At 44.2% G+C, this 25,114-nt stretch overlaps 1 protein-coding gene across 4 annotated transcripts in view; it reads right to left on the bottom strand.

Annotated features, from left to right (window-relative positions):
* Positions 1-25,114, bottom strand: part of EPB41L4B (erythrocyte membrane protein band 4.1 like 4B) — a 132,751-nt gene that overhangs the window by 20,237 nt on the left and 87,400 nt on the right. For 2 of the 4 annotated variants that reach the window (XM_083407637.1, XM_083407635.1), the window contains exons 18-23: positions 23,106-23,234; positions 19,697-19,764; positions 14,495-14,599; positions 4,030-4,150; positions 1,896-1,973; positions 1,080-1,133 (exon numbers count right to left, since the gene is read on the bottom strand). In XM_083407637.1, the coding sequence (XP_083263763.1) occupies positions 1,080-1,133; positions 1,896-1,973; positions 4,030-4,150; positions 14,495-14,599; positions 19,697-19,764; positions 23,106-23,234 (555 nt within the window). The remainder of the gene's footprint in view (positions 1-1,079; positions 1,134-1,895; positions 1,974-4,029; positions 4,151-14,494; positions 14,600-19,696; positions 19,765-23,105; positions 23,235-25,114) is intronic. The other 2 variants (XM_083407638.1, XM_083407636.1) reach the window with 1 other exon arrangement.

Below are 25,114 nucleotides of genomic sequence, written 5' to 3' on the forward strand. Positions count from 1 at the left end.
AATAAAGTGAAAATGAAACTTGGAAAGAGCATTACGTGTTCTTGTTCTCAAGTGTGGGAGCTATACCAGGTTCACCAGCTAGGGCCCTTCTCTGAGATGAATTGGCCACTGTAAGCCATACTGCAGTCACTTCCAGATCAGTCTGTTGCAATGCACTCGACATGGGACTGCCCTTGAAGGCAATTAATAAATTTCAAATGATCCGAAAGGGAGCAGCCAGATTACTGGCTGGGATTCCATTTATCATCCTTATTTTAAAACAGCTGCACCAGCTGCCAATTCCTTCCTTCCTTCCTTCCTTCCTTCCTTCCTTCCTTCCTTCCTTCCTTCTTTCCTTCCAGCATTGGTGGTCTGTTTCATGGATCAGCATGGGATGCATGGTTACTCCTCTTACAACACCAGCATCGTTTCCCAGCACCCATGTAGCCAAGGAGGCTCCTCCTGCTTTGGGCCCTACAGTCTGGTCTGCACACAATGGGGAAATTAAGAGAAAATTAACCCAAGTTAGCGAGTGTTGGGCCCCTTAGGCTTAAACTCAAGCACACTTACTGCTGGATAACCTTGGTTCTTGTGAAATTAGGTATACACTGCCTGTGATTGATATTACAAACCTCTTGAATGTAGAGAGATTTTTTTTTTAAAAAAGGCAGTTATCTGGTGAAAGCTTTAAAGAAAACTAAGAGAGGGTGGTGGTTAAAGTGGAGTTGTAATCATCGGGGCTCTCCCTGCCCCGCACACCAACTCCTCCAAGCGCCTACTCATGCTGCCTCCTCTTATCCCAATTTCCATCCTCCACAGCCTTGCAAATGCCATGCCATATCCCCTTATCTGTCCCTTTGTCTGCATTGCTTTGCTTGCATCCTTAGTGTAAGCGTGGATGGTACAAACTATGGGCGGGGGGGAAGGGTCAGGCAAATGTTGAGTGGAATGTACACGGCTCCTTTTATTATTTGCTCACGAAGTCAAAGTCACTGACTCTCAAAAATGAAACTTGCAGTATTTTGGAACAAGGAACAAGGAACACCGGTCCATGAAATTAATAGGCATTCCAAAAGAGCTGCTTGCAAATACAGACATACCAGAATTGCGTAGTGCAATGCACAGCCTGATGGTATCCCACAGAGGAAATGATTCTAAGTTTAAAAAAAAAGCAGACATTAACAAGGTGGCAATTACTACTTGGTCTGGTTGTGAACATGGAGATGGAGCCTGCAAAGATGAAGACATGGTCAAAAGTTGTAGTTTATGGCATTTGTTTTATGAACACTCACTCTTGGCAACATTCTTAATAGCCCAAGATTCTGTCACAGGCCTAAAATAAGACAATATATTTGCGTACCAATTAAATGTGTGACTCCTTCTTACTTGAAAAATAAATCAAAAAGCAATTGCCTTCAGGGTGTGCATGTGTGTGAGCAAAATCATGAATGCTGTCCACAAAATTATTTTTCCCTGTGGAGTGGTTTCAGTGGAAGCCCCAGCCCCTCCCCCTCCCCAGAAGCTATTTTCTCCAGGAGAGAATCTACCATTGGCAACAGGACTGTGGGCAAAGGCAAGTACAAACTTTAAAATTCAGAACAACTGTAGTGTCCTGTTACAAAAAAAATCAAGAAGTAAATGCATACAAAAATCATATCAGATCACTAGAACGATACAATTTCCTCCTGGCTTGACAGTATACAAGCATTTGTCAGCAGTTTCTTAAGCTGGTTTCAAATAAATAGATCAGGAATCTCTACAGATTTAGTCTAATTTATGAAAGCCAGAATCACAACAGAACTAAGATTGTGTTCTGAATTATTACAACATAAGCACTGTAGCTTTTTCTCGTGCAGATTTAAGAAATTCTCTGAGACATACGGTAACTTCCAGGGGTGCAAAATGAAATCATTTACCATCGGCGTGGCTTCAGTGAAATCCATGAGCAGGTCTCCAGGTGCCAAGGCAAAGCTCCCGCCAGGATCTGCAGGGCTCTGAAGCACAGTGAAAATTCAGGAAGTGTGAATGGAGTTGAAGTGTAAAAAATAATAATTTCATTTGAGAAGATGAACTGCAGGAAAGCTAAATTCTATATTCACTAGCAGTGTCAGAACCACAACAATAACTGTAAGAGACGCAGTGCATTTCTCAAGTCTTCTTTGGCCTCCCAATTCAGGCGCAAAATAAAGCCTAGCTCAGCCACCACAGTCCTCCTTATCCCTGACCCATGCAGTACAGTGGGGCTCTGGGGTCTTGTGTTAACCCCCATCCAAAGATTTCAGTGCTCTGCCTGCTCTTGCACATGTTGTGGAATAGCTTCCTTTTTAAATACTGTTTTAAAATATTTATTTTCATGGCACAGAAGATAAATTTCGAGAAAACAGTTGTTACAACAGTAAACAACAAATAACTTGTCCAGATGAAATTACAGACTTCTGTCTTGCCATGTGTTAAAGTTTCATTGGATTACTCTAAGAGATCATGCCACATTTCCCCATGAGTGCTGGGTGGATTCCTGCCACTGCCTGAAGAATTTATGTATTCAGTAAACATTTGCCATATAAGAGGAATATGGATCGTGTTTGCCCTTTGCTGCTCTCACCTGGCATGTTAGTTTCTCAGCCAGTGCTATTGACTGTACTCTTGTTATACCAACACCTGTTTTCCAACATCTGGCTGTCTCTGTATGAGCAGCAGTCATTACAAAGGCTAAGAGGTCATCTTTAGGATAATCAGGAGCAGGCAGGATCCTAAGCCCAAGTAGTGCTAGTGCAGGGGACATTTCCATGGTTTTCTTGTATATTCAGCTTATTTCTTTGAAGGGTTTGATGATGTCTCAACACCACCACATATGGAAATATGCACCTTTGACTGCGCATCCCCTCCAACAATTGGGACTGACTTCCTTGCATATTTGGGACAGCCTCACCAGTGTATAATGCCATTATGCAGTAGTTTTAATGAGGCTTCCCTTATTTTTGCAGAAACTATTTGCACATCTAGGTCCATTTCCCATGGCATTTTTGTGAACAATGTTGCCATATTCTATCCCAAGTTTCTGAGTACTTCCACTTCATCCATCAGTCCCTCCCTGTCAGTGAGGACCAGGTCCAAGATAGATGATCCCCTTGTTGCTTCTTTCAACTTCTAGAAAAATGAAATTGTTAGCGAGGCAATGGGGAATTTATCAGACGCTGCAGAGCTTCAGTTGCAACAAATATCGGGGAAATTGAAGTCTCCTATGACTGCTATATCTCTCTTTTTTGAATGTTTGGTAATCTGCATTAGGAAGGCATCATTCAAGTCTTCAGTCTATAGCAGAGCCCCACAGTAAGGTCACTCTTCTTTCTCTCTCCTACAATTTTTACCTATATTTTCTCAATCTGCTTTTCCATTTTCCAGGTCAAGGATTTCTTCACAAGTGTACACATCCTTTACATATAATGCTACCCCCCCTTCCTGTTTGGCCTATTCCTTTTGAACAGGTTATACCCCTCCCTCAATCCCTACATTTTAGTCATGGGTTCCATCCCACCAAGGTTCACTAATGCCTATCAGGTCATATTTGCCACCCTGAATTAAAAGCTCCAATTCATCTTGCTTGTTCCCCATACTCTATGCATTTGTGTAGAGACAACTAAAACCATGAGTTGTTCCCTCCAGCTGCTTCCTTCTTGTAGTTTCTTTACTTTAGTAGGTTTCTGGAGCACCACCTCAGCTTTTCGTGCATCAATGAAGCTATTATCCCCAGTACCAGGTATTTGTCTTTTGTCTGTAATGTTGTTTCTCTCCCTCTCAAAATCTAGTTTAAAGCTCTCCTGATCAGGCTTGTGAGACTCTTAGCTAGTCAAGTTGAACATGGGACAGAAAGTTGAACTTGCAGGGACTCCTTGGCATTTCAGGCTTGGATTAGCAGAGGGGAGATTTTCAATAACAGCAAGGAATGTGAACCAAATATGCTTCTCGAAGGCAACCATGAATTTATGAGTTGCACCCTTGCCTGCTGCTGAGCCCACATTTTAACCCACCCTTCCAGTTATCTGTATGTACCTTTGCACACGAAGAAAAATGTCCCTCCGAGTTTGTTCTCTGTGACACAGGAGATGCTGATGAGTGTGATGGCGATGCCCCAACCGCTGCTGCAAGCGCTGGAGGAAGGTCATCTTCATCACTGGGTTGTTAAAAGTACAAGAAACTTTGCTCACTACAATATTTTTAAGTACTCATTTTCATGGGGAGGATAACCTAGAAAGCATTTTCAAAATGTCTACCACTTGTTTCTGCTCGCCTCTTCAGTTCTGCTATATTTTCATTTGTGTTTTCTGAAAAGTGTGCCACATACACACACTAGTTGCTGGTACAGGAGTCTCCTAATGCACATACAAAGTTGTACATATAGGGAGGATGGATGCTGAGGGTGCTCCGACCAGGGCCAAACGAAGGCATCGTGACACCCAGGGCAGGGCGTTGCTACATAGGGCGCATGTGTGGTGTCGCTACATACGACACATGCGCCGTACGCAGCGATGCCGCACATGCGCTGTACATAGCAATTTGCCGGTGGCACCGCTCCAGTGGCTGTAGCAGTGACATGTGGCTGTAGCAGTGACAGAGGGATCCCACCACCGTCCATATGACGCTCAAGCTGCCCCGGCGGCAAACCGTGATGTGCAGTGCATGTGCAGCACCGTTACGTACAGCACACGTGTGTGACACTGCACATGCGCTGTACATACTGGTTAGCTGCCAGCGCCGGGATCCTCTGCTCGTGGCTGCAACCGTGAACAGAGGATCCTCCACATGCGGCTGCAGCGGCACAATGGCTGCTCGTGTCGCAGCAGCGGAGTGAACCTGTTAGGATTCTTGCTCCGTGTTTGCAGTCATGGGATTGTTGTCTATCACATGGCGGTGTATGTTTTCATTCCACAGTGCGGGAAGTGACGGAGACAGGATGTTTTGTACTACTGTGTTCTGGAATATGGGACTATTGTCCTTTGTTCATTCTCTCTTTGCTGTTTGATGAGAAAGAGGAAGGAGCTAAGGCAGAATGCTCCGAGTGTATTATATGTAAATAAATGTCGATTAGCCAAAATGCTGTGCTACTGAGTTCTGTTATGCAAACTGTGAATACTCTGCGGATCCCTAAGTGTGCTGATGCCTCTTGGTATCAGTTGCTGTGATGTTTGGGCTGAAGAAAGCTTTTGAAGGAGGGAGGGAACATGCCAGTTGGGCATATGTCTCTGCCAGAGTCCCACACAAGAGTAGGACAATCCTAACAGAGCCCCCGCAGGATGCCTTCTTGTCACACCCCCCACCCCAGACCTGGCACCCAGGGCGGACCACTCTGCCCCCCCCCCCTTGCGATGCCACTGGCTCCGAGTGCTGCATTAGAAAGCATCTACAAACCACAAAACCTTTGAAAAAGCATTTTGTTCAAGAGATTATATCAAATGACAATATAAAACAGTAAAGCTTCCATATTGGTTGGAATTTGTTTTGTATTTAAAGCTCCACTTACCATTAACATATCTGTAGATTACTGTATATATTTATGGGTGACAAAAATTGAGGTGCTTCCTTTCTGATTCTCACCAAATGCGTTAATTATACAGCTATAAAATCACTTCAAATGGTTTGGGGAAACCCCTCCCACTCCACCCTTCCTTGCCAAGATAAGCTCCCTGTCTCCCACCAACCCCCCCCCCCTTCGCACACACCTTGAATGCATTAATCTTGCCACATACAAAGCCACTCCTAGCTGTGTCTGGTGAGTCTCAGTCTCCAGTAAAAACCAGGTTTCAGGGGCACCAAGAGCTGCTGCTGCCAGGGGGAGTATTCTGTGGTTCACGTTGAAGAGGCTGGAGAATCGCTGGCTGCTCCTTCCTTTCAGGGCCAAGAGCAGCTACAAGCGCAGCTCCTGGCTGCCTTCCTTACCCCTCCTCGGAGCGCACAATAACCCATGACAACACCCTCTTTCCTAGCTTATTATAAAACAAAAAGACTATTTTCTGTGTTAATTAGATGCTATATTAATGCAAATGGACAGGTTTTAGTTCCTTGACCTTGTTAATCTTTATTTTGCACCAAGGCTGCTGACATTCTTTTAAACTTTCCCCTTCACGCGCAGCAGGAATAATTTGGCTTTCTCCCCGCTCTTGCTAGGTAAATTTGTTTCCTTGTCCTCATTTGTATGGAAGTGGAATTTTCTCATGTGGTTTTGCCAGTTGAGTAAATATTCTCAGTCACTTGAAAATAACAACTGCAGGTTGGAGCAGAAATTTAGTTTCACACATTCTGGCTGCAAGGCTGGAGCACCAGACATTTGCCCAATTAACTTCCTTTAAAAGAGAATCACCTGCATTTTAACTATTTAAAGGCTTTTTTAAAAAAAATGAGGGCATGACCACTGTTTCTTGTATAGAAAACTCTTGTCATGTTCAATAGGTGTGAACGAAGCTTCAAAAACGTGCATGTTAACACTTAGATCTGCATTCTGCCACTTGTTTTTGTCTAATTTTAACTTATATTGCAATATGTTCCTTTTCATACTCACTAGAGAAATGTGATTATAACAAATGGCTAGTGAAAATAGTTGTGATGAGCACAAGCAAAGTGATTGGCAATTCCAGAATCATTTTCATCGCAGTTTAAAACAAAGCCAACCTAGGAGCCCAACTCCTAGGGGCCGATGGGTCTTCATCTCCCAGTAAAACATTTGAGGGGGCTGGGGCCCCAAATTTGATGGGCATTGCCATTCAAATAGAGTTCATGCACTGCGTCATGCGATTATTATGTGGGGTGGGGCTCACCTGCCTCCCCCCCCCCAATATTTTATTCAAGCTGGCACCCCTGAAGCCATCATCAGTCTGGAGACTAGTTGCACAGTTTTCTGGATTCTTAATAATATATTGAGGCAAACAGTATTACAGTATTTTTGGCTCTATAAGACGCACCAGACCACAAGATGCACCTAATTTTTGGAGGAGGAAAACAAGAATAAAAAATACTCTGAATCTCAGAAGCCAGAACAGCAAGAGGGATTGCTGCGCAGTGAAAGAAGCAATCCCTCTTGCTGTTCTGGTTTCTGGGATAGCTGCGCAGCCTGCATTCGCTCCATAAGACGCGCACACATTTCCCCTTACTTTTTAGGAGGGAAAAGGTGAGTCTTATAGAGCAAAAAATATGGTACTTCCTTCCATTTTTCATTTTGTAATTTTTTTTAGCAACAAACCATAATAGAATTTCAATGCATTACAAACATTCAAATGCTCCATGTCAAGCCTTCATCCAAAATAAAACAGTACATACTGAAGTGTGTGTAAGTGGAGACATAACTTTAAACCAATAAACACATTGTGTCAATATAACTAGCTTGTGTTATCGTTACATTCAATCTGTTGATGTACCACAAATATATCCTTAACTAAAACCAAAAATGCTGAATGTGTTTCTGTTGCTACTACAATGAATTGTGTTGTTCTAAATGTAATGCATGTTCTCTTGGCATGCAATAAATACTCTAATTTTTAGAGATAAGTCAAAAGTCCAGCAACTGGAGGAACGTGTAGCTACGCTCCAAAGAATTAGAGAGCTGGAGCTCTTCTTGGAAGCAACAGAGCACACCGTCTCCACCAAGGAGGAGACAGGGGACTCCCCTGAGAAGGAGGCTAGTTCACCAACACAGGAGCCCGATATGTGGAGAAACGTGACTCAAAGAAGTAGGAGGCCCAGGGTTCGCTCTGATTGTCTAGAAATACACAATCGCTTTGAGGTCCTCTCCCCTAGCATGGAAGACGAAGAGCAGACTCCATTTGAGAATCTCTCCCTCATTACAGTCGATCACGTATATGAAGATGAGCAGCAAAGTCAGTCCTCAGGGAATGTGCAGGCGACCTTGGAACGGACCGCTCACGGAAGAACCCTGACCAAACCTAAGAGAAGGCGTGTAGTGGTGATAGGGGATTCCTTACTGAGGGGAACAGAAGCAGTGATCTGTGGGCCTGACAAGATGTCTCGGGAAGTGTGCTGTCTCCCCGGGGCTAAGATCCAAGATGTAACTGAACGACTGCAAGGAATCATAAAACCCACTGACAAATACCCCTTCCTCTTGGTTCATGTGGGAACCAATGACACTGCAAGCAATAGCCTCCAGAAGATCAAAAGAGACTACGAGGCTCTGGGCAGGAAATTGAAGCAATTAAATGCACAAATCGTCATCTCATCTGTCCTCCCAGTTGAACGACGTGGCCCAGGGAGAGAGAGGAAAATAGTGGAAGTAAACAGCTGGCTTCGCAAATGGTGTAAACAGGAACGGTTTGGATTCTTAGATCACGGACTGCAGTTTCTTGAGGATGGACTTCTGGCAAGCGATGGGCTGCACCTCACAACGGTTGGGAGGAATGTTTTTGCCAAAAAACTAAGAAACCTCATCAGGAGGGCTTTAAACTGACTAATGTGGGGGAGGGAGACAGTGCTCCTGAAGGTAGGAGTCTATTAATTGATGAAGATGATCATCCAAATGTCATAGACCAAATGGAGCAAGCAGCAAGCAGACCTAGTGGTGGGAGGAAAAAATCCTTAAATAAGAGACACGGGGGAATGACTAATGGACTTCAATGTCTGTACACTAATGCACAAAGCATGGGAAATAAACAAGATGAGCTTGAGCTCTTGGTACAGCAAACTAAATATGACATAATAGGCATCACTGAAACCTGGTGGGATAAGTCCCACGATTGGAATGTAAAAATGGAGGGATACAATCTATTTCAGAGAAACAGACCAGACAAGAAAGGAGGAGGAGTGGCGTTATATGTCAGGGATGTGTATACCTGTGAAGAGATCCAAGATTTAGAACCTCAAAGCCAAAGTGAGAGCATTTGGGTCAAAATTAAGGGAGAGAAGAATAATAGTGACCTCATTGTGGGAGTTTACTATAGATCCCCAAGCCAAACGGAGGACATAGATGATGCCTTCCTGGAACAGATGGCCAAGCATGCAAAAGGAAGGGAGATAGTAGTAATGGGGGACTTCAATTACCCAGATATTTGTTGGATGTCAAACTCAGCCAAGAGCATAAGGTCAAACAGATTCCTCACTGGCCTTGCAGACAACTTCATTGTCCAGAAAGTGGGAGAAGCAACAAGAGGAACAGCCATTTTAGATCTGGTCCTAACCAATGTCGATGACCTGGTTAATGGGGTAGAAGTGGAAGGATCATTAGGCGCAAGTGATCATGCTCTTCTGAAGTTTACTATACAACGGAAAGGAGCAGCCAAGCATACTAGGACTCAATTTCTTGACTTTAAGAAAGCCGACTTCATAAAACTTAGGGAAGTGCTGGGTGAGATCCCATGGACAGTAATACTAAAAGGAAAGGGAGTTCATGATGGCTGGGAGTTTGTTAAGAGGGAGATAGTAAAAGCACAACTTCAGGCAATACCAATGAGACGGAAACATGGAAGGTGCCTAAAGAAGCCAGGGTGGCTATCTAAAGAACTTTTAACTGAGTTAAGATTAAAAAAGGATGTGTACAAAAAATGGAAAAGGGGGGAAACCACCAAAGAGGAATTCAAACAAATAGCCAGCACGTGTAGACACAAAGTCAGAAAAGCTAAAGCACAGAATGAACTCAGGCTTGCTAGAGAGGTTAAAAGCAACAAAAAAGGCTTCTATGGGTATGTTCGTAGCAAAAGGAAGAACAAAGAAACAGTGGGGTCACTCAGAGGAGAAGATGGTGAAATGCAAACAGGGGACACAGAAAGGGCTGAACTCCTCAATGCCTTCTTTGCCTCAGTCTTCTCCGATAAAGAAAACAATGCCCGACCTGAAGAATTTGGAGCAAATGATTCATTAGAGGAAACACAGCCCAGAATAACTAAGGAGATAGTACAAGAATACTTGGCTAGTTTAGATGTATTCAAGTCTCCAGGGCCAGATGAACTGCATCCAAGAGTATTAAAAGAACTGGCAGATGTGATCTCAGAACCACTGGCAGTCATCTTTGAGAATTCCTGGAGAACAGGCGAAGTCCCGGCAGACTGGAGGAGGGCAAATGTTGTCCCTATTTTCAAAAAGGGGAAAAGAGAGGACCCAAATAATTACCGCCCAGTCAGTCTAACATCAATACCAGGGAAGATTCTGGAGCAGATCATTAAGCAAACAATCTGTGAGCACCTCGAAAGGAATGCTGTGATCACCAATAGTCAGCATGGATTTCTGAAAAATAAGTCATGTCAGACTAACCTGATCTCATTTTTTGACAGAATTACAAGCCTGGTAGATGAAGGGAACGCAGTGGATGTAGTCTACCTTGATTTCAGCAAGGCATTTGACAAGGTGCCCCATGATATTCTTGTAAAGAAGCTGGTAAAATGCGGTCTTGACTATGCTACCACTCAGTGGATTTGTAACTGGCTGACTGACCGGACCCAAAGGGTGCTCATCAATGGTTCCTCTTCATCCTGGAGAAGAGTGACTAGTGGGGTGCCACCGGGTTCTGTCTTGGGCCCGGTCTTATTCAACATCTTTATCAACGACTTGGATGATGGACTCAAGGGCATCCTGATCAAATTTGCAGATGACACCAAACTGGGAGGGGTGGCTAACACCCCAGAAGACAGGATCACACTTCAAAACGACCTTGACAGATTAGAGAACTGGGCCAAAACAAACAAGATGAATTTTAACAGGGAGAAATGTAAAGTATTGCACTTGGGCAAAAAAAATGAGAGGCACAAATACAAGATGGGTGACACCTGGCTTGAGAGCAGTACATGTGAAAAGGATCTAGGAGTCTTGGTTGACCACAAACTTAACATGAGCCAACAGTGTGACGCGGCAGCTAAAAAAGCCAATGCAATTCTGGGCTGCATCAATAGGAGTATAGCATCTAGATCAAGGGAAGTTATAGTGCCACTGTATTCTGCTCTGGTCAGACCTCACCTGGAGTACTGTGTCCAGTTCTGGGCACCACAGTTCAAGAAGGACACTGACAAACTAGAACGTGTACAGAGGAGGGCAACCAAAATGGTCAAAGGCCTGGAAACAATGCCTTATGAGGATCGGCTAAGGGAGCTGGGCATGTTTAGCCTGGAGAAGAGGAGGTTAAGGGGTGATATGATAGCCATGTTCAAATATATAAAAGGATGTCACATAGAGGAGGGAGAAAGGTTGTTTTCTGCTGCTCCAGAGAAGCGGACACGGAGCAATGGATACAAACTACAAGAAAGAAGATTCCACCTAAACATTAGGAAGAACTTCCTGACAGTAAGAGCTGTTCGACAGTGGAATTTGCTGCCAAGGAGTGTGGTGGAGTCTCCTTCTTTGGAGGTCTTTAAGCAGAGGCTTGACAACCATATGTCAGGAGTGCTCTGATGGTGTTTCCTGCTTGGCAGGGGGTTGGACTCGATGGCCCTTGTGGTCTCTTCCAACTCTATGATTCTATGATTCTATGATTCTATGAAATTCCTCAGAAGACATATTTTTTGAGATGTTTCTTTTCCTCCCTCCTCCTCCCTACTAAAAAGCCAATAAACATCTCCAAATATTCTCCACCATTCTCCCTCTCTGCCCCGCGATGCCCTGGCATGACACTAGTAGGCTGGAGCTACATTGATCTTATAAACCTTATTAAACATAACGTTCTATAACGTTTAATGGCAGTTTCCCTTTGCAGTGCCCTCTGGTGTCACATTTTAATAACACATTTTAAGTTATAAGCATTTTAAGTTATAAACTTAGATCTGATCTAGGTCTGAGGTATTATGGAGGATGCACAATGGAGGCCAGGTTGCCCAGCCAACAAAATAGACAGTTACACCAAAAAATAAAAATAAAATAAAATAGCCTTGGGGGGGGAGGGGGATGAAGCTGCACCCTGGTTGCTGCTCTTGGGGAGCCCCACTGGGAGAAACTGTTGCAGAATGTGGCTGAAATGTTCCCTCCCATTTTTTCAACGCACAAACGGAGCAGTGAATGTTGGAGGCCAGTTGTGCACAGCTGTAACATTAATTTCACTGGAATATTCGCAATGAAACTTAGTCTATTTAATCACCATTCACAGCACTCAATTTATTCAATGATTCTCAGCTCTCTACATTCTCTAGTCTTGCTCCTAGACCATAACTGCCAACATTTCCCCCTTTTTTTAAGGAAAATGCCCTTATTCTGAATAGGATAATAGGTAAAGGTAAAGGTAAAGGGACCTGTGACCATTAGGTCCAGTCGTGGCCGACTTTGGGGTTGTGGTGCTCATCTCGCTTTATTGGCCGAGGGAGCTGGCGTACAGCTTCTGGGTCATGTGGCCAGCATGACTAAGCCAATTCTGGCCAACCAGAGCAGCGCACGGAAACGCCGTTTACCTATTGATCTACTTGGACTTTGACGTGCTTTCGAACTGCTAGGTGGGCAGGAGCAGGGACCAAACAACGGGAGCTCACCCCATCGCGGGGATTCGAACCACCAATCTTCAGATCGGCAAGTCCTAGGCTCTGTGGTTTAGACCACAGCGCCACCCGCGTCCCCAACTGGCAGTAGTAATCAGGAATAATAATGAGCAGGGGGCTGTGGCAATGGCAATGGCAGGGCATCATGAGCCAAAAGTGCAAGCTAAGAGTTTGTTTGAATTTAGGGTTTTTGAAGCAGTTAGTAGATGTAATATGAGGGGTTACTCAGGTTGCAAAGCTAATTTGACAGTTTCGGTTGCATTCAGAAAACCTTGTCTACATACAGAACTGGGGGGGGGGGGGCTGCTTAAAAACCAGGAAGAGCCACAGAAAATTCACCCAGTCTGCATGTTATCATATATAATGGGGGCGAACATAATCCAGTGTGTGTGTGAGCTGCAGTTGTGCACTTCCTTTCCGCTAGAGGCCTGTCCTGATTTGTTTTGTTCACCTTATCTATTTGTGACTTGCTAAAGTTTGCCAAGATCTTTCAGTCTGCTTCTCTCACTTCTGCTGAAAGGGCCAAAAACAGATGTGACAAGTCACACACTGAACTGTTTCTGGTTACTTTATTAGTAGACTTTGATTCCACCTTTACTCCCCATGGAAAGTCCTCAAGGAAGCTTGCATGAGTCTTTCCCCATCATCTTCACAACAATGCTGAGGTGCAGAAGAGGTGGAGAGAAGGGCTTGGCCCAAGGCTATTCCGTAGGCTTCAGAGCTGAGCAGGGATTTGAAGGCTGGCTTCACTGTTCCACTCTTTTAAGTCTGCACTCTCTTTCAAACTGGACCACTTGTGAAACAACCTCAGTGCAAAAAGACTCCTCTAATTTTATCCACTTTTTTATTCCTCTTCCTCTTCCTCTTTGTTTTCTTCATGGTCTCACTTTTCTCCTCCCTCTTCAGTCACTTCTCCCCAGAGGCAAAGCAGCATCCCAATGCTCCTCACTGCTAGGTGTTTCCTGAGCTGGCCTGGCCTGTCACCTGAGGCAAAACAGGAATGGCCGCCTCCTTTCCTCTCTCCCTCCCCTGCTGCCCCCACTACCACTTCCACAATCATAGAATTATAGAGGTGGAAGTGAACCTGAGGACTATCCAGTCCAAGGACGTCCAGCTCCCAATACACGGTGATCTACTCACAGTATAAAAAAACTGGCAGTGATCTACCCCTAGTTGTTGAGCTTTTTTAGGAAGGAGATTGCTGAGGGGCCAGAAATCAGCCAGGATCTACTACCAGGAATCTACCAGGAACACCCTGCGATCTACCAGTGGATCACGATCTACCTGTTGGACATGCCAGATTCTAGTTCAACCCCCTGCAATGCTTTGAGGACTGTGAGTTTGGCAAGAGCCAGGGCATGGCAAGGGCAGAAGTAGGGGGGGGGCTGGGGGTGGCCCTGGCTCTTGCCAAACTCAGTGGGAGCTGGAGGAGCACTTCCTCAAAGCATTGCTGCCCGGCTTCTTCATCTGTGGAAAACGGGTTAGTTATGCCACCTGCCGGGACACCTCCTTTTCTGCTTCAGAAGTGGTTGGGTGGGCAGGGTGCCACCTCTTCACCCCGTCACAGGGGAGCTGGCTCTGTTTCTGAGGGAAAGGCCTGATGGGGGTGGGGTCTAAGGGTGGATGGATTGGGAGAAGAATGGGAGAGGTGGGGAGGCATGTCTCTGTGAAAGGAGAGAGAAAGAGGAAGAGGAGTGGCAGAGAGATGAGGGACAGCTCTCCACATTCACTCTCTGACCCCAAAATGACTTTCCACGCGTCAACCGTTGTCACTGCAACATCATCATTGTGTGTGTGATCAATATTGTGTGATCTCCATAATCAGGACCAGCAGGACATTGCTGACTTCGCATGGCAAGCCTGAAGTTGTCTGGGGGGTGGGGGAAGCAGCACTGACGAGACTCTAAATTTTGTATTATGCCACATCCCAAGGCTGCCATTTTGTGACTGGCACCCACAGCATTCAAAATGTGCCCACTGAACCGAAAGGTTGGCAACTCCTGAAATAGACCCATAGGGAAAACAAATCTGAAACAGTGTAGAGCAGCCATAATTGGAATTATACTCACAAGCTGTACTGCCTCATCAGTTTCCTCACCCGTGGCGCTTTAACTTCCTGCTTCTCAGGTACACTGCTTGTCTGCGTTGTCTCCGGCCATAAAGGGGCTAGATTTCTAAATGAAGAAGAAGAAAGAAATGAAAAAAATAAGAAAAGACAAAGTTAGGACTTCTGGGAGAAGATATCGTTGTTCGATATCTTAGGTAGGTAGGTAGGTAGATACATATCTCAAGTGTTTGTTTGTTTGTTTGTTTGTCTTTGTGTGTGTGTGTGTGTGTGTGTGTGTGCGTGTGTGCATACACACCCACACCCTACTATGATTTTATTTAATTGTATGAATTGTTTTCATGAATTTGTTGTTGTTTGCTTTATATGCTGTTGTGTTTGCTGTTATAGATTGCAATGTTTGCTGTTTTTTAATGCTATTGTGAATATTGTGAGCTGGTTTGAGCTCAACATCTGTTGCTGGAAAAATGGAATACAAATACAGTCATACCTCGGGATAAATACTCTTCAGGTTGAGCGCTTTCGGGTTGCGCTCCGCAGTGACCCGGAAGTAACGGAGCACATTACTTCTGGGTTTTGCCACTCGCGCATGCGCAGACAGTCAAAATGATGTCACGTGCATGCGTAGAAGCGGTGAAACGCGACCTGCACTCGCACAGGCGTGCTGTCGCGTTTTGCGTTCCGTTCAGGATGCGAACAGGGCTCCGGAACAGATCCCGTTTGCATCCCAAGGTACCACTGTATTAAATCAACTCAAATCAGCTACCAAAGATTATCTCTTTTTCTTTCTACACTCCACAGACCCCCCCCCCTCTCTTCCCAAGAGCAGCTTTTTCTCCTGCATCCTAGACCACAGGTGCTCTTCTACCTCTCTTTCTGCCCAAGCGCCTTCCAAAAGCCCACAGCTTGGGAAGCTAATCTCTCACTCCCAAAACTCAAAGAAAAACCCATGCAGACACACCCCATATTCAAGGAAGCTCCAGGGATTCCCATCACTACCACTTCCACTAGGCAGACCTATGGTCAGAGGAAAGCCATCTCCACCACTTCTCCTTCCTGTATAAAATACTTCATCTGGGCACTGAACTGCTTGCCTCTGCTCCTGCCATCTCCACCGTGCGGAGGGGCAGGTCTAGGCTTTGCTGCTGCTTCTCTGCCCCACCCAATACTGTAAACATATTAGTTAATATCCTAGAAGCCATTTCCTGGGAAATCAACCTGGAGCAAAGGAATTTAAGTTACAAGAGAGGAGATTTCAACTCAACGTGTAAAAGAAATTCCTGATCAAGTGAGCAACTAGAGGACCTTTGAGGTGCCTTCTAACACCAGTTTTTATGTAGTTTTAGTAACCAGTTATCAAAGCATTTCAAGTTTGTTTGTTTTTTTTAAATGTCATCTAGCTATTTAGTTTCATGTTCAGTATTACTCCTAGGGTTGCCATCTGTTCTGGATTATACAGGATTGTCCCATATTTCAATGTAAAATGCTACGTCCTGTATTTCATGTCTTCTCTCTGCCAAGTTCGGAATCCTCTCCAAATACATGTGTTTGAAAGAGTGTGTGAAAGGTCAGGTATTTAAGCTCTGGGTAGCCAAGCAAAGACAGATTTGGAAATTCATGTGTGTGTTGTGTATGACAAATTCTAGAGGGGCCGTCCTGTTAGGCTGCAATAGATTGTAACGGATTGCTATGAAGTCACTTCAGCACCAAATGAAAACAACCCCCCACCCCACCCCCACTGCCATGCCCTGTCCTGTATTTTGCCAGAACAAATGTGGCAGCCCTACCCCAACCCACAAAGGAACACACAAACTAAGACACAGAGTTATGGAGACATGTTATGGAGAAAAGCAAAATACAGATAAACATAACAGAGAAGTCTAATTTAATCTCGCTATGGTCCAATATATATTCCAAGCTAAATATGTCAGAAGTGCACCTTCTTCTAGATTCATTAAGTTGTTTTTCGAAGCTTTTGCAACAGAAATTTCTATTCTGCATGTGACGGACCTACTCTAATTACACATTAAATACACTAATTTCGTCAAGTTGCATTTTCTTCTAAATGTAAAAACAGCGGTAGAATATATTTAGATCATAGTTCCATTTATATTTCACAGACCATTAAAAATGTGTAAGATTCTGCACTGCTAATGAATTTCAAAAGCTCATCCCAGCATTTGGGGGAATTTTCCAGGTCTGTCTGACAGGGATAGCACATTCAAACAAGTTCATTTAAAGAGAACTCTGAGCTGTCTCTGCATCAGATGTTCAACATACTGGGGTAACTGAACAGGAATAATCATTATATTGTTGGGAGTAAAGCAGCAGTGCTTGTTGTATCTTACCTGATAATAGACAGAAAGGCAACCTATTCCTCCTCTACTGATTTCTTCTTCAGCGACTACTTGTTGATATGTAGATTGGTTTTTCTCATGGAAAATGCTAATGAAGCAGCACAAGCAAGACTTGACTTATTTATTTATTTATTTAATCGATTGAGTGATTGATTGATTGATTAATTGATTGATATACCACCCTTCATAATACAATCTTAGGGCAGTTCACAGACTAATAAGTAGTAGTAGTTTGAGGAAATGGCCTCATGGGCCAGTTTAGACCCCTTAGTGGACCAAGAATGGCCTGTTGTCCAGGGTTTCCCTACCTCTGGGTTAAAACATTTTTAATGAATAATGATAGATACCATCAGTGGATAAAAGCTGACTATGCTGAGCCAACAGTTTGTTTTAAAAAGAATATTGCAAGCACATGTTTAAACATTTGGCATTCCACACAGCCCAGATGGCTTTCGTGTGCGTTCCACGAAAGTAGTGGCTCAACAAATGTACCACATGACAAGTGATATTAAAAACAATGACAGTCAGGAAAATCAAAACAGGCTGATGGAAATGCGAAGCAGCAAATGTTTCCTTTCTTCAACTTCACAGGTTTTGGAGCACATTTCAATCCACACATACACACACTGGCAGAGGATTTTGTCGCACTCAACTGATACGGCAAGGCTCCAGCAGGCATTGGTCAATTATCATGATTTATGTATTTGTTCCATTTGAATTTCTGATTCTCCCAGGAGCCAAAAAAGTGGCATTGTAATTTTATGAATTCTCGTATATTCCACCCTTTCTCCAAGGGTTTTTGGGCAATATATATGGTTCTTCTTTTTATTCTCTGTGGTAGATTATGTTGGCAGGGAGTGACTGGCCTAAGACAATCCAGAAAGCTTTCTGGCAGAGGAGAGATCTGAATCCAGATCTCTACCACCTCAATCGTCACAATAACCCTGCAAAATAAATTAGTCTGACAGAGATTACGTCAGTAACTCAACAAAGTTAACAAAGGCTATTCAAAGGCTATTTTGCAACTCAGTGTGGATTTTAACCTGTTGCTATCCAAACCTAACATTCTACCAGCCAGTGTACCAAGAATCAAGTTGGCTGGTTGTAATGTTATGAATTTGTGGGTGACAGACCGTCCCATAAATTCCTGGGTCTAGTGTGTGTTGGAGTTTAATCAATGCTTGGAGTATTACAATAGGCTGCCAGATGCTGAATTTAGCAGTGTCAATTTACAGGCCAAACCAGTTTTTCTGTGTTCAGGAAATCACTTGGGAGAAAAGCCATCATCATGGAGAACAAAAGGAAGGTAATGAGTGATTAGCAAAGCAGATAGCAAAGAGGTGTGAGCACCTCCTTCAGAGAGATAGCGAGCAGAGAAAAGGGGTCTGTCTGTTAAATGCAAGGGGCTGTGCAGAGGGCTGAGGGTCAGGGCTGATTTCTGCTGCATCCAAGACTGTGGCCATGGGAGAAGCAATGCTAGAAGCCCCTCCACCACAGGCTCAGGTTATATAGGTGTGTGTAAATAAACCATATATCACAAAGGCAGTCTCCACTGTGCCTTACAAGCCCTGGAATCTCTTACCACTAAGAGACTGGGGAGGCATGGAAAAGTATATTACACTCCTCCCCCCAAAATGGTCCCACATGTATCTCAAATGGGGAGCAGGAAACTGGCGGTGGAAGTGAAGCCCTTAGAAGGACCCTCTTTGTACATTGTGAAGAAAGTGGTTTTAACTATATGTACTCTAAGAATTATTATGTTGGATATGGCCCCAACTATCACAAAAAAGCAACCATTTTCTCATTCCAGCATCAATCTGTTCTCTTTATGGCACCTAGTCTGTGCCAGATTTTAGCTCTGCCAGATTCTTGTTTTGCCAGAGCTTCATTTACAAGACTCAAATCTGTCTGGAAATCCTATTTCTCCATTTCTACTTCATCAGTCCAATATGAAATAAGGTGAAGTACAATGAAGATGGGGCAGTTTCTCCACATAAAGCCATTCTCTCCCCACCCCTCGACATAAATAGGAAGCATTCCAACTATGCATTAATTGACAGCTTCAGTTTCTGAAGCAGCTGTTTTTGATTAGGCACTGAAAACATTCCAGTTCTATTGTAGCTAATTCTAAAATAGTAATAAGCTAATTCCATAAAAGTGACAGTGACCTGAGGACACAAATTTAGATAAATTTGGTTTGGACCACTGATTCTTCCAAGCTAGACCTCTCTGCCCTGGGCAGTTACCGGTAATTAGGGATAGGGGACACACACACACACACACACACACACGAATTAGATTATATTTACAGGGAGGAGATACCAAACACTAACACTGGATAGCCTTGAAAACTGGCATGCAGACTGAAGGTGTAAATAGGTGAATAAACCATATTTCTTAAAGCCAGACAGTCTCCGCCGTGTCTTCTGTTCTCCAAAGGGACGCAGACCCCATGGACTCTTGCCACCACTTGGCAGAGAGAGGGGCAGGCTTGTAACAAGAGGGACTTTTGTAACAATATTCAAGGTTTACATATTGGACCCTAACAAGAGAGATTTCCACCATTTATTTATTTTTTCAAACTGTAGCCCTAAACAATAGGAATACCCCCCTTCTCTCTGTGTGTTTGAAAACTTGGGGACGATGGGAAATTAGTTTGCATACCCCTACAGTGGAAGATTCCTGCCCTTTGTGAAGAACTTGCTTTTGGGGGGAGAGGGAGCATCTAGGACATGAGTGGTTGCAACTATCAACTAGATTTGTATCCTTGACAAGCATGTACTGCATTCTTTGACGATTCCAATAACTTTCATTAATAATCTCAACCCTGCAAATAAGAATCCACAGACCTGACATTAGAGTCCTGCAGGCTGGAAGCATTAGGAGGATTTGTCAAAGAAGTTTCTTCTTTTCCAACCTGTTGAAAAAATAACTCTACTTTAGTACAGTGCATAGTAATTTGGTATAGTACATAGATTCAGCATACAAATACATTTGGCAGTGAGTGCTTACTTTTGAATCAAGGCTAACACTGTAAAGGTCTTCTCCTGTACTTTCCATTGAGAATATTTTGTAAATGAATCACCAGAAATCACAATTGTGTTGTTTAACAAGAACTGGGGGCTTCTCTGAACCAGGATCCTAGAGGTGGGATGCTGGAAGCAAACATGCCACAGCAAAACTCCGGCTCATGCAAGATCCATTGCATTCCATCCACCTTTATTTGCAGTGGGAGTTTTGCATTACATTTGAACACAGATATAATAAACTAGGATCAAACAATGATTTCGTAGAAAAACCCCAATCATGCAAATTCATTACAAAACTTTCAGATAGTTGCTGCTGTGCTTGTTTTAAATATCAGTCTTTAGCAAGGTGCTCTGCCTCCCCCCTCGCTTATCATGCAATAAGCAGATCCATCACAAATGACGGCAACCATAGATCTGCACTCATTTCATCTTGACCACTACGTTTTGGGGAGAAAACACGTCTGCATTCAAGGAGTCTACTGCATTAATTTTGTTTGCCAAGAATACAGGGTGACTTTGGGCAGGAGAAGCCTATAAATATGCACATAAATACATACATGGAGATTCTGTTTATTCATTCATTTATTTTGGACCACAGCTATTCAGAAGATCAAACTGGGGCCCTTTGCTGCTATCCTTAGAAATGCTTTCAAGTATAAATAACACAGGACTGTCACCTGGGGGGAAAACATTCTCATGAAAACTCATGAAGCAATTCGTATTTGTTTGTTTGTTTGTTTGTTTGGCTGTGGTACTTTAGAGAAGCCAGCTGACTTCTTCTGTTGACCCTAGAAGCTCCTCACTAACCTTGGCGGAGAGAGAGTCAATTCTGTAAGAAGAAATACTGATCCTGATATTCTAATGCCTTGGCGGAGCGAGGGGGGACTTCCCATCTAGAAGACTATCCCATTCTCCACCTAAAGTGCTCATATCCTTCTCTGTTCTGAGAGGGGAAATGTCTAACTCTCCCCACAATTATGGAGCAGAGAACTGACACAGTTCACCTCTAATAGGGTTCAAGAAAACCCTTTATAGTGTAGTTTTACAAGACCAGTTTCTGAAAAAGAGGGGGAACAGAAATAGCTCTTCCCAGTGCTTTTTTTCCTTAAAAAATGTTTAGGGGGACTCTTATTTTGACTCAAGAAAATCACCATTTTATAGTTCAAATTGGGAAAAATAAATACAGTAAATGGACAAAAGTACAAAGATTCACAAAATGTTTAGGGGTCTGTGTCCCCCTGCGTCTCTTCAGAAAAAAAAGCACTGGCTCTTCCTCTAGGCCTTCTATCAAGAAGACAAACTTCCCTATAATGTGGAAGCAACAGGCTTTTCAGCTGGGAGATTGAGATCTGGGACTATTGAGGCCTTTCGAGACAAGCATAGGTGTCAGGGGTTCAGGAGCAGAGTCACAGGAGAGGGAGGAAGTGGAGAGCGAGGGGGAGGAGTCGGAAGGAAATGTCAGCGAAGACAGCAGTCCGAGGTCTCTGAGTCTCTCCAGTGACTCGGAAGATTCACAGAAAGGGGCCCCCATAGTCAGGGCAAGGGGAGTGCCCAGGGGGGCACCTCGGGAAGAAGGGGCCAGAGGGGACTCAGAGAGTAGCAGCTGGAAATCCGGACCAGCGTCCCCCCCAGAGCGCAGTAGGGGGGAGGAGTCCCAGGCATCGGGATCAGGGGACGCGCGGGAAGCGGGAGAACAGGAGGCAGGAGTGACCACACCCCCGTCGGGGAGCGAGGAAACGGTCATCAGGAAAGTTAAACGCACGCGCGCGCCAAGTTCAAATGTACAGGAGGGCGGCAAGGTGGGCAGCCCGGGTAGGGAGCCAGGTCCTAAAGCCCGCCGAAGAGAGGGGGAGGAGTCAGAGGGGTCAACGTCTGCCTCAGAAGAGTCCAGGAGGGAGGAGACCCCGGGGGGTAGTAGGACCCAGAGGAAGAGAGAGAGAAGGAAGAGGTGGAGTAAGATTAGAGTCTTAAACTGGTGCGCAGGGGGCGGAGACTCAGACGGAGCTTCGCCGGTCTAGAGTCCAGATGTAGGGCTGGGGCGCTGAGGTTTTGAAATGGAATCTATTCTTCAATAAAGACTTTGATACTTTACTACCGGCTAGCGTTGGTCCTTGGTGAGCTGGGACCCGGAGCCAGCCCTGACAATAGGCAACACTGTGCCTGAGGAAAGTCAATAGAGACCATATCTTGGAGGCCACATTTTTCCTTCTTCGCTGAACACCATCAACCTCCAGCTGATCTCAAGCTGTGCACTCAGCTGCAAAAGCTGCCCCGATTCATATCTTGCAGTTGCAAACCCCCCCCCCCCCCAAATCAGTTAAAGGGCCTGGGTTGAGAAGAGAAGCAATATAAACTTCTACCTTGCAGAAAAGAGTGGCCCCTCAGAAGATGTAAATGGACTTTCCCTGATATAAGCTCTCTTGGTATTTTGGATAAATCTATCTTTGCCCCATAGGCGTCAGCCTTATTATAATTGGATTGGTTTTAATCCTATATTTTGCCAAAGTGATTTATCTTTCATCTGAAATCTGTGCCAAGGTGAAAGAGGGAGAATGAAATAAATCACAGACCAAATCTTTGAAGGCACACCTATTCTTTTCCTTGCTATTAAAGAAAAACAATGTAAATGTTGCTATTATTAGGCAACTGCAGTCATGAAAATTGCATCATCCCAAATTATTTGTAACTATGGTAGACTAAGTCCTTAGGCACAGTTGACTATTTCTAACAAATTGCTTCTTTTTGGTCTCGGCATCTGTGTCTGGGCAGGAATTGTTTGTGCTAGAAATTCAGGCAATGGGGACCAAGGTAAGAAAATAAATCCAGACACTAAATGACTTCAGAAAGTATAGGCTAACCACACGGGCTGGAAATGCCTCCAAAGAAACAATTTTACTTTACAGTAAAAGAACTCCCAACACAAAGTAAAAGGCAGTTTCTTCAGCCCACCTCCACCAGTGCTGGAGTTGGTAAGGTTGGAAATGCTGGTTTTGTGTATGCGCACCCACCCACCCCCCTTTGCACATGTGTGTGTGTGAGAGAAGGTATGTCTGAGTGCTTGACTACATGTAAACGTTTGCACATGCAGTGAGTGTGTATGCTATGTATGTGTGCTGAATGTGCAGTGAATGTGTGTGTGTGGCCTGTATGTGTAGTGCATGAGCATGGATACACACGTGCGTAAGCCACAAGAGAACATTTAAAGGGGAGGCAGACATGGCATACCCACCTGAGGACCCACACGAAAAGCCGCTTCCACCTGAGCCTTCAGGATGTTGCATTTAAAGTGGTCAGGTACTGCGGAAGGTGACACGGGAGGAGGATGAAGGCTCTTCTCTGAAGTTTTGCTATCTTCACCCTGTCATCCACACAAGAGGACACACGGCTGAGCAGGAAACATACTGATCTGAGAGAGATGTCTCTTCACCCTACAACCTCTGTTATGTGAAATAAACAGTGCTGTCCTAAACAAATTAGGAGGATACAGGAGACTCTCAACGTATGTAGGGGTTACATTCTAGGGATAGCATGTGAAACCAAAACTGTGTATAGTCAAATCACTTTGGGTTCAATGGTGGGTGGGATTGCCAAAGACTTTTTTCTCAGATGCCTGCCCCCCCCCACACTTTTTAAATTGTGAACTGTGTAAAGCTGAATATGCACAAGTTAAATGCACATCAGTTGTGAGTTACCTGTGTAGATTTATTAATAACTTCTTTATTAAAAAACCAGTGATCTACTAAAGATGGTATCAATTGAATAAATGAAACAAATATTGAAACTGTTTTTTGTTTAGAAAAAGTTTAAGTTTATGGTGGGCATGGGGAGGAAGGAGAGGCGTGCGTTTGTTCTAGTGATAACAGAAAGGAGGGGACACAGAGGAGGTAACTGGCCAGGCCAGTTAAGGGGAAGAGGATTGAGACTCTCAAGGCGTCCTCCTTCTTCCAGCTCTCTCCATTTCCCGCAGTAACCTGAGAAGTTCTGCCAGGTTGCCCTCAGGTCATGTGGTGAACCAGTGCTGTTGCTAAATACCAAGTCTGCCTGTAATAAAACTGCAATTATTCATGATTTCATCTTGGAAGAGGAAGCCAACCTGGATTGCGTCACTGAGATTGAATCAATTCCAGATGTTTCCAAATCAGATCTCAGGACAGCACCAGCGCAGGACATAGTGGGATTCTGTCTTCCTTACCCAACCACACATCAAATCAGCACCTGGATCCCAACACTTCTACATAGTTTATGGCTCTTGTGGATTACTGTAACATGTTCTACGTGGGGCTGCCTTTGAAAAGTGCTCGGAAACTTCAGCTGCCCCAAGGAGCTGCAGCCAGATTGTTGACTGGGGCTGGTTATAGGGAGCAGACAACTCCCTTGCTACAACAACTCCACTGGCTACTGGTCTGTTTCTGGGCACAATCCAAAGTGCTGGCTACGACCTATAAAGCCCTACACAGCTTAGGTCCTGCCATCCTCCCAGGCAACCTTGAAACTCCCTCCCTAGAGAAGCTAGACTGGCCCCCTCCTTGTTGCCAATCTGCTAGCAGGTGGAAACCTTCTTCCAACAGGCTTTTGGGTGCATTCAATGTGGGGGACTGTTAATTTTTTTATGATTTCTTTTATATGTTTTAGCTGTTTTCATTTTATCTGTAAGCCGCCTTGAGTCCCTGTCAGGGGAAAAGGGAGGTATAAATATATAATAATCGTGGTAATAATAATAGGGACAGGTGGAGAATTCTGTTGGTGTACCCCATAACTTACTGCCCAACAACCTCCCTTTCTGAGCTGACAGAGGTGGTTGAGCTCCATCCCTGTGAGTGATTAGCAATGGAGCATATTAGCACACTTGCTATTACACTTTTCAGTGTGTGCACTGGAGGATGCTGTGCAGAGAGAAATTACACTAAATGCTAAAAAACTGAGCACATACCTTAGTTTCTAATTGGTTTTGCTAGGTCCACCATCTATGTAAGGTAGATCATAATATTTAGTCAGTGGAGAAAATGTCAAGAGGAAGGCCTATCCTTTTAATTAGTCAATTTTTCCATTATCCTGCTCTTGCAAGCAAATTTTCTATCAGACATATTGATCTGCAAGCAGGATACTACTGCCCACTAAAATGTCTTAAGAAACTTAATCTGCTGACTTGGGTGAGGCTGAACAGCTGCCGCCATCTGTACAACGTTGTAGCCTTAGTGTCCATATGAACACCAATCTTTGCCTGAAGAAGGAAAGACC

This window comes from Podarcis tiliguerta (assembly GCF_965153285.1).
Source record: "Podarcis tiliguerta genome assembly, chromosome: 13".
In the NCBI taxonomy this organism is placed as follows: Eukaryota; Metazoa; Chordata; class Lepidosauria; order Squamata; family Lacertidae; genus Podarcis; species Podarcis tiliguerta.